The following is a 9,879-nucleotide window of genomic DNA, read 5'->3' on the forward strand; positions in this document are numbered from 1 at the left end:
ACGAAATTGATATTTCTAAATTTAATTAAATTTATTAACTATTTAAAAAATTTAAATACAAAAATATTTATATTTTAAAATATTATTTTTATTCTAATTTATAGATATTTCCAAGCTGGTGGAAATCCAGAACAAGTAATAGAATTATTATCTAAAAATTATACAGCTTGTGCACAAATGGCAAATCTTCTTGCAGAGTGGCTTATTCTTGCTGGAGTTAAAGTTACAGATGTTCAAGCAATGGTAGAAAATAATTTAAAAGATATGATATTAAAAACATTTGATCCCAAAAAAGCAGATAAAATCTTTACAGAAGAGGGTGAAGTAAGTTTGTAAACTTTTATTTGATTTTTGAATTATAGATTATAATCTTTAATTAATATTTAAAATTTAATATTTTATGCATTAGACTCCTGCTTGGTTAACAGAAATGATACAACATCCCACTTGGCGATCACTTATTTACAGACTTGCAGAAGAATATCCAGATTGCTTGATGTTAAACTTTACAATAAAGGTAAAAGACAGAGAAAGGTAATTTTATAATTCAGATTTTTTATAAAATGTTTACTTTTATATTTGATTTATACTATATAATTTTAAGAACTAGATTTTAAAAATTTATACTATATTAATGATTTTAAGAACTAGATTTTAAGAATTTATACTATATTAATGATTTTAAGAACTAAACTTTATAAATCAAAATTCAAATATATACATTTTGTATATATATTATATATTTATTATATATATATTGTATAATATTTTTTTTTTTTATATATATTTTTGATAGCTTATATCTGATGCTGGATTTCAAGGTGAAATTACAAGTATTTCAACAGCTGCTCAACAAATTGAAGTGTTTTCACGAGTTTTAAAAACTGCAATTGCTGGATTTTTACAAAATACAGAAGATTGGCAATCAAGTATACAAGAATGTGCGGTTAGTATAAAATATGTAATTCATATGTAAAAATAACTTATATAAGAACAAATTTTTTTCAAAAAGTAGATTAAATTAGAGAAAATATTTCTAATTTAATAATTTAGGAGTACAGAAAGAAATTAAAATAAAGAATGTCTCATTAATGACAAGAATGAATCATTAATGTTTTTTTATTTCTGTTTTTAATATATTCTGTTTTTTTAATGTATTTCTGTTTTCTCTATGATATAATAATAGCAAAATGTCCATATTTAGGATATGATTCTCTTATTAGAATTTCTAATTGGTACTGTTCATTATGCTGTTTCGTTTTGTTTTGTGCATACAATGTTTATATACATAAAACAATCATTGTTGATTGTTTTATGTATATAATTGATTTTCTATTCAGAAATGAAAGATGATTGCATATTATCTATATGAGATCATATATCAGAATACAATTATGTAAGATCAGCACTATGTTTGATATATATAGCGAGAAATTTACAACATAATTATTAATTTATAACATAATGTATTTGTTATATTATTAACAAAGTTTTAACTAATTGTTTTCCAATCAATAAAATATCAATTTTTTAGTGTTCTGATAGTTTTAATACTTACAATAATACATACATAAATCAATTGTCATACTTATTTTAAATAATTAATAATTGTTAAGTAAAAAAGTACAAAAATTATTTAGTATAAAAAATGATATCATACAATTATAAAAAAGTTATAAAAAATTTTATTTTTCTTTTGAATCAATCTTCTGAATAATTTATAATATATATATTCCCAAAGACTGTTTAAATTATTTATGAAATTTTTTGCGCTATTTTTTTAGATTGTAACCAAATTTTATTCTGTTTTTCAAATCAGTAAATATAATTTTGCAAAAAAATAATAACTTAACATTTTAAAAATTAAATAAATAAAATGGATTTCTTTATAGAAATTATAATTTTTTATGTTCTTTATATACATCTTATAAATAAAGTTTTTGAACTTCTTAATCAAATCTTATGCATATATATTGAAATATAAATTTCAATTTATAAAATTAAAAATTAAAAATTTTAATCTAAGTAAAATAAATTGATAAATAAAATAATAAAATCAGCAAATTTAAAAAATACCAAAATATAAAATGTTTAAGTATTATAATATGATTTTTTTGCTGTTAGAAAATGGTGTGTCATGGACAACATACTTATGTCTATAGTCAAGTGCTATTACAAATTCTCGCACAAGAATCTCGTGGTGGATTTATGATGAAAAGGCTTTCTCAAGAAATTACTAAATGTGCTCAACAAAAGTAAGAAAAAATTTTTTAATATTTTATTAAATATATAAATATATATAATGAAGATATATTTAATAACAAATAATATTGAATTTCTTTTTTAAAAATTACTTTTTATCATTTTTTAACAGAAAAAAAGTTAAGTTAATTATTCAGAATAGGAAAGAATCCTTATTAATTTTAATGATTTTTTAATATATAGAAAACAAAATTTTAAATAATTTTTTTCTATGTATATACTGCCATTCTGCCTTAGTTTTCGAAATATTTGTAAAAAAAGATGTTGTTACATATAGAATTTCTCTTATATGTCTATGACTATATGTTTATAAATATTTGCGATTATCATTTATCTATTATTTATATAAATACATTCTAAACTGTGACTAAAATTAATTACCTATTATTAATAATAGGTAATCCGATTAAAAATTTACTTACTCATTTATTTGAGCTTAAAATGTTTCAAATTCAATACAGAACTTGATTTTGGATCCGTGGAATGCAAAAATAAAATATATAATAACTTTTAGACGATTGAAATTACGATAGATACTAAGAATGATGTTGATATTTATTATTTTAACCGCAAAAGGATTATTCCATATTTTATTTTTGCATTCTACGAATACGAAGAAAACTTTACTGAAACAAAATAATTTATTATTTATTTATTCCATATATTAGAAACATTACAAAAAATATAATTGAGAAATTTCACTTAATTAATAGAGAGTTTTGTAATTAATGTGATTTAAATTGTATAATTTACATTAAGAATGGAGCATTTGAAATTTTGAAAGTTTTTGAAACTCTTGAAAGCCAAGAATAAATAATTTATACTTTTGAAAAACTCAAGTATAAATAGCTTATTTATATTATGATCATATTAATTTATATTTATTTAACTAATAATGATTAAATTTATTTATATTTATATTTTAAATTTATTTTAATTTACATAATTTTATCAATTCATTATAATAATTTATGTAGAGAAAATATAAAACATAAATTTTTATTTTTTTTTAAATTATTATTATTATTAATTATTTTCGAATCTGAATTTGAAAATTCCAAAAATTAAAATTTTAATTTTTGATAAAATGAATAGTCCTTAAAAAAAGAAATGAAAATAAAAAATATTCAAAGTTTTGAGATTTAAACAGTTTTTAATTCAAATTTCGTGAATTTAGATTTTGATCTGTCTCTAATTTATATGTTTGTTTATAGTCATCATGATGTTACCCCAATAACAATGGCACTTAATGGAGCTTCAAGTAGTCCTGGTGCATGTCAAGCATTGGCATCTATGTTATCACGAAATACTTTGAATCCTGCTGATATTAGTGTATTATTTCGAAATTATTCAACAGCAGAACCACCGCCTATAGAGTTACTTCGTAATCCACAATTTTTAGGTATTAATATAATTTATTATTATTATTATTTATTATAATTATTTTCAGAATTAATGCACACAACACTATAATTAATGAATTCCAGAATTATTAGTTGATGCACTTTTTAAACCAGGCGTAAAAATTAATCCTGAACATAAATCCAAATACATATATTTATTAGCTTATGCAGCTAGTGTATGTGATATTCCAGCCAAAAAAGGACATTCACGAAAATTAAACAAAGATGAATTAAAAACAACTATTCAAGCTATAGAAAAAGTTCACAATATTTGTAATATTAATAAAGGATCTACTGAATTGATAGCAGAATTACAAACTTTATATCAAAGCATAAGGTATAATAATATACTAAACATTATTTTTATCATTATTTACAACAAAATAATATATAATTTAATTTTTATTTTTTTTTTTTTTTTTTTTTTTTTTTTTTTTTTTTTTTTTTTTTTTTTTAGGTTTCCTGTTGTAAGTGTAGGTGTAATTAGATGGGTAGAGTGTACTGTAACAGAACCATCATATTTTAAATTATGTACAGAACATTGTCCTGTACATCTTGCATTACTTGATGAAGTTGTAGTTTGTCATTCTTTATTACATCCAAAAGTATTACAACTTCTTGTACAATTATTTGAAAGTAAACAAGATGAACTAGAAATACTTGTGCAGGTAAAAATAGAATTGCAAAGAAAATTACATTTTTATAAATAAAATGATTTCTCTCTTTTTTAAAATCTAGATTCGAATCCTTTAATTGTCAAAATAAGAAATGTTCAGAGTATGGAGAATATACACTTTTGAAACATATATTCTTAAAATTATTTATCATTCAAAAAGTTGAAAAAGAATTTATTTGATTCATTTTTTTATTTGTAATTTATTTAATTCAATTTTCATTTCTTTGTTTATAACCATTCCATTCTTTATTATAAATATTATTAAAAAATTAAAAATTTGAAAAATCTTATAATTCATTTATACAATACAATAAATATTTGCATAAATATTGTTATTTATAAAAAATAATATAATTATGAATACATAATTGTAAATGAATAATTGTTAATACTTTTTTTTACTATACAGTTAGAAATGAAAAAAATGTTAATTGATAGAATGGTGAATTTATTAAGTCGAGGTTGTGTGGTACCTGTTGTGTGTTACATTAAACAATGTTGGCAACGTGGAGATACAGATGTATCTTTAATTAGATATTTTGTTACAGAGGTATTATAAAATTATTTTTAAAAGGAATGTATGTTATGTTTAACAATATTATAATGATTATATTTTAGGTTTTAGAAGCAATAGCTCCACCATATACAGTCGAATTTATTCACTTATTTCTTCCTATGGTTGAAGATGAAGAAATAACAGGTACAATGCGTGGTGATAGTGATAATGATCTTGTCTCAGAATTTATAGGTGAGTTTATAAAATGTATTACATAGAAATTATATTCAATTGTAACATGTATATTTTTTTTAGTACATTGTAAAGCCCATTGTCCTACTATAAGATGATCTTCTAAGAGAAAAATGGATTAAATTAAAAATTGGTTAAAAAGAAACAGATAATATTATAGGATATTTTTACTTCTTACAAAAATGTTGAATTACTATACATAAATTACTATTTTATTAAATCTCTTATTTGTTTCATATACAATATACAAGACATGCATATAGATATATATATATATATATGTATGTATATATTAGAAGAGTAGGATGATTTCTCCATCAATCTGTGATATTATAATTTATGAGTTTCTGAAACAAAAACAAGAAAATGTAATTTTTGTAGATTATTACATTTTTTTAATAAATAAATAAAAATAAATAATTTTTATAATTTGAAATGTTAAACACATCACACAATAAAAATGTTAACATATGATGTTAGAAACAATTTCTATAATAATTCAAAAATTTTTTTCATGTATCATCTAATAATTTTCCTAAATTTTAAAAAAAAACTGAAATTGTTTAATCCAATCTTATTAAAAAAATTATTCTATTTTAAAGAATATATTTATCAAATATTTTTTAAAATATTCATCAAATATTTTCAAGAATTATATTCTTACTAGTTATAAACAATTTCAAATATTTAAATATTTAAATAATAAAACTTCAACATATATCTAAATAAATATATCTAAATAAAATCTATCTAATATATCTAAATAAATATTCAAATATTTACATTCTTGGAAAATTAAGTGAGTATCCAAATATGTATAAAATTATTTAAAGTTTTTAATCATATAATATAAAATATTTTTAATTATATTTTTACTTAAATTGAAGATAGAAATAAAAAAAATAAAAGATTTTTGAAAAATAAATTAATGTGGAATATTTATGATTAATTCGAATTTTTTTTACAGAACTATTATTTTGCTTTCAAAATAATTTAATAATTTAATTTTATTTAATGAAAAATATTGTTTTACATCATACATATATGTATTTATAATGAAATTTTGTATTCTTTAATATTATATAATATTGTCATATTAATATTCAATGATCAATATAAATTTTTTTAAGCAATATTTATAACATAAATTACAAACTTTCAATAAAATAATATGAAATAAAAATAAAAAAAATATTAAAACCTATAATTCTACATATTAAAATCTACATATACATATAATATATATGTATTATACATAGTATATATACCTAATGAATATACATTGATTTATCCAGAACTTCAATTCTCTTTAAAAGGTTATTTTCTTTAAATTTGCTAATAAATCACTAATTTAATTATATTAATTATATTAATTATTTTATATAAAAATATAAATTTGATAGTATATTGTTTGGTAATATATTAATAATAAAATATTTAGTAGTAAACAATATTTTTCTTGCCCCTTGCAAATACACACTCTACAAATATTTTTGTTAATAAATATTTAATCGTGCATTTTTATATAAACTTTTATATAAAGACACTTACATATTGTAAATATTATTGTAAATATTATTACTTTTCAGCTGTAATCAAAATTTTACCATAAGTAATATATGTATTAATATATTATGATTAATGATGAGATCAAATTTAATATATATTCATAAATTTAAATTAAATTCATTGCAAAAGATATATTTCATAGAAATTAAATATTACCAATGAAATATAATTATTCACTTACATGTATTATATATAATATTTGTACTAATTAATATTATGTACTAATATATATTATAATAAATTGAAATAAACATAAAATATAATTGTGAAAATTAATAAATAAAATATTTATAAAATAAATAAAATAAAAAAATATACTTACTAGCAGGTTTACCATCTTTCCATTGAGTAAATTTTATATTTGTTTCATCACGTTTCAAAGCTTCTGCTCGAAACTCTGATTTTAATGCTTGTCTAACAAGTTTAGCAGCTATTTGAGAATAATTGATGTAACTGAAATGTAAGAACAGGTTATATAACATTTTTTAATAATTTTTGTGACAAGGTGAAATTTGAAATTATATTTTACTTTAATCCTGCTTGTCTCCACGCAGACATTTTTAATGATAATTTTTTTAAAAAAGATTTTTATAATATGAATATAATAGGATAAGTTGAAATAAATTAAGTCTGACACTTTTCCGATAAGTATATCTTACTATATTTTATAAGGAATATTAGTACAAGCATATACTACAACTATAAGATAGGTAAGTACGATTGAAAAATATTTCATTTTAAATTTCAAGATTTTAACTTCTATTATGAAAAAATATATTATGTAAGTTATATAAATAAAAAATTTGAATAATTTTATTAAGAAATTTATATATTATAAAAATACATATTTTATTTGAATAATCATAAATACATGCAGCAACAATATTTAAATTTGAAAATAAAACTAGAGATATTATATACATAATACATTTCATAATTTATTAATATTTTTATAATTGTATTTAATAAAATTAAATATATTTTGAGATTTAAAATAATAAAAAATCATGAATATTATTTTATTTTATTTACATATAATTATTGCAAAAATTTTAACACTAGGGAAATTTCATGTAAATTGATACAAAATTAAATTTTATATGTACTGTAAATACATGAATGGAACATTCTATAGTAGCTGGTCACTGACTTCTAGGAAGTTTCTAGCAAGATGTCGGGGGGTGTTTTGCGTGATAAGCCGCTGGTATGCTTTTGGACGATATGACTTACCCATTGCAGTGTATGTATACAAAATTCCGGCCTATATTAAATCCCAGAGTGTTGTCATATTGCTGAAGTTAAGATTCAAATTTAGACTATTCTTATAACATTATAAATCAAGAAAACTAGGACTATTTGCAAAAATTGTCAGTGCGTGTACCACTGCCAAGACTAATATTTGGAATAATTTTAATTTTTCTTTCAATTGTGGGTTAAAATTTTTATTTTAAACAAAAAGTTTTTATCAAAATTGACAAATACGTTATTATTATTTAAAATTGGGATGGGAGCTAAAGCAAGTACTGTGGCACAATCTGCTGGAGATAATGGACAATCCTCTACTGGAGCAAATGAAACTGCAATGCAAGGATTTTCTATGCTACGTTCTCTTCCTGGAGGTGTTAGCATGTTACAACATCAACATCAGCAAGGAAATCAATCACAAACTTCTCGTATATCTGGAGATAATAGGCAGCGTGCTCGTTCTTTAAGTTCAGTACCAGATCTCACATCTGGTGAACAAAGCAATCTTGCTTCTTCAGTTGGAGTTGGAGTTGGTCAAGCACTAGGTTTGCCACAACTGGATTCAGATGATGCTGATGAAGAAAGTGGACGAGTTTATGCAGCACATAGTTTACCATCTCATATTTGGTCCCTTAACGGTAAGTTTATTAGTTATAATAATATATTGTATTCAAAATAATAATTATTTTTTCATCTCATTTATTATTATTATATATATATATATATATATATACATACATACATAAGTAGTTATTTACATATATACATATATATCCAAGTAATCACTATATAAATATATAATATAATAATATATTTATTCTCAAAATTTTTAATATGAAATTATAAAAAATTTATATAATCCATAAAATCAAAAATAAATATGAATTAATTAATATAATATAAATATTATCATTGATTACATAACTTTCTTTTTAATATGCAGCTATCTAGAGTACTTATATATAAATATAGATAAATTTGTGTTTTCAATTTTGTTTATTTTGGAAAATAATAAATATTCATTATATATTTTTTGTATTTTTATTAATATATTATATACTAAGAATTACTAAATATAATTTTTTTATTTTTTAAATTGATTGTTTTTCAATTATGCTAAAAATTTTAATTTAGTGCATTATATGTTATAATGTGTTATTAATTAAAATGAAATTTTGAAAAAAAGTAAGGTTATGTTACGATCTTAAAATTTTTTGAAATATTGCGGATAAAATACATAAAAAGTATTTGTTTGATTGATTCGTGTTGTCATAGTAGTTGGCCCGGTAACCACATATGAATCGATTGCGTGATTTAACCTAGTTGCGTAAATTTTAAATTGCGACTGTAAAATAATAATTCTAAACAAAAAATTTTGTGCAACTTTATAATATTGTTTGTAATGGGTATAATAAAGTTATTTGAATTTTATTATGGGAATTATAATAAGTTCATGCCTAAATGAATCTGAGACAGAAGTTGTTCCAGTAAATCAAGTGAGAAGAATTTTTTATGGTATAATTTCTCTTAATTTCATATGATATTATGATATTATTAAAATAGCAAATAATATTTTATTTTATATTCAAGGTCTAAAATGTCCTGTTTGCTCCAAGTTTATTCTACCAGATGATATAGAATGTCACTTGGTTATGTGCTTAACTAAGCCACGTCTTAGTTACAATGGTGAGTTTTTGTTTAATAATTATAAATTTTTTTTTATTGTATTTTTATGTAATATTGTAATTTTATGTAATATTATATTTTTATGTAAGAAACAATTAAAAATAATTAATTTTTTTATATATATAAAAAATATGTATGTACATATATATATATTTTTATATATATAATATGTAAAAAAAATTAATTATTGTTAATTTTTTGCATAAATAAATACAATTGAATAGTTTAAAAATAATTAATTAATTTTAATTAGTTTTTTTTAAGATTATGTAGATTTTAGGAATCTCTCA

The 9,879-nt window shown here is 20.2% G+C and overlaps 3 protein-coding genes across 5 annotated transcripts in view; 2 read left to right on the forward strand and 1 right to left on the reverse strand.

The window, feature by feature from the left end:
* Positions 1-5,217, forward strand: part of LOC102672981 (negative elongation factor D) — a 6,571-nt gene extending 1,354 nt beyond the window's left edge. The window contains exons 3-12 of one of the 2 annotated variants that reach the window (XM_006615876.1): positions 105-324; positions 410-517; positions 797-946; positions 2,125-2,255; positions 3,477-3,664; positions 3,750-4,002; positions 4,123-4,333; positions 4,751-4,891; positions 4,960-5,089; positions 5,153-5,217. In XM_006615876.1, coding sequence (XP_006615939.1) covers positions 105-324; positions 410-517; positions 797-946; positions 2,125-2,255; positions 3,477-3,664; positions 3,750-4,002; positions 4,123-4,333; positions 4,751-4,891; positions 4,960-5,089; positions 5,153-5,187 — 1,567 coding nt within the window. In that variant the 3' untranslated portion in view covers positions 5,188-5,217. Of the gene's footprint in view, positions 1-104; positions 325-409; positions 518-796; positions 947-2,124; positions 2,256-3,476; positions 3,665-3,749; positions 4,003-4,122; positions 4,334-4,403; positions 4,434-4,750; positions 4,892-4,959; positions 5,090-5,152 lie in introns of those variants that run through there. The other variant, XM_031510590.1, reaches the window with a different exon arrangement.
* On the reverse strand, positions 5,124-7,368 carry LOC102672752 (protein stunted-like). Of its 2 annotated transcripts, XM_031510591.1 has the most exons (4): positions 7,188-7,368; positions 6,981-7,111; positions 6,641-6,678; positions 5,240-5,436 (listed from the first exon to the last, which is right to left on the reverse strand). In XM_031510591.1, the coding sequence occupies exons 1-3, from the start codon at positions 7,214-7,216 to the stop codon at positions 6,668-6,670; spliced, it is 171 nt and encodes a 56-aa protein (XP_031366451.1). In that variant the 5' UTR covers positions 7,217-7,368; the 3' UTR covers positions 5,240-5,436; positions 6,641-6,667. The 2 variants fall into 2 exon arrangements, with proteins under 2 accessions (XP_006615937.1, XP_031366451.1); XM_006615874.2 differs by lacking the exon at positions 6,641-6,678 and having other exon boundaries at positions 5,124-5,436; positions 7,188-7,367.
* Positions 7,369-7,797: 429 nt separating this feature from the next.
* The window catches only part of LOC102673905 (E3 ubiquitin-protein ligase ZNRF2), a 4,149-nt gene continuing 2,067 nt past the window's right edge, over positions 7,798-9,879 (forward strand). Inside the window, exons 1-2 of the mRNA XM_006615883.2 lie at positions 7,798-8,541; positions 9,494-9,589. Of these exons, the coding sequence (XP_006615946.1) occupies positions 8,163-8,541; positions 9,494-9,589 (475 nt within the window). The 5' untranslated portion in view covers positions 7,798-8,162. The remainder of the gene's footprint in view (positions 8,542-9,493; positions 9,590-9,879) is intronic.

Source organism: Apis dorsata, unplaced genomic scaffold (assembly GCF_000469605.1).
Source record: "Apis dorsata unplaced genomic scaffold, Apis dorsata 1.3 scaffold_247, whole genome shotgun sequence".
Taxonomy (NCBI): domain Eukaryota; kingdom Metazoa; phylum Arthropoda; class Insecta; order Hymenoptera; family Apidae; genus Apis; species Apis dorsata.

Bases quoted from the DNA above. Each gene is read 5' to 3' on its own strand.
- LOC102672752 (XM_006615874.2), bottom strand. From the start codon at position 7,216: ATGTCTGCGTGGAGACAAGCAGGATTAAA. The intron at 7,112-7,187 runs GTAAAATATAAT...CTTACATTTCAG, and splicing joins TGGAGACAAGCAGGATTAAA to TTACATCAATTATTCTCAAA.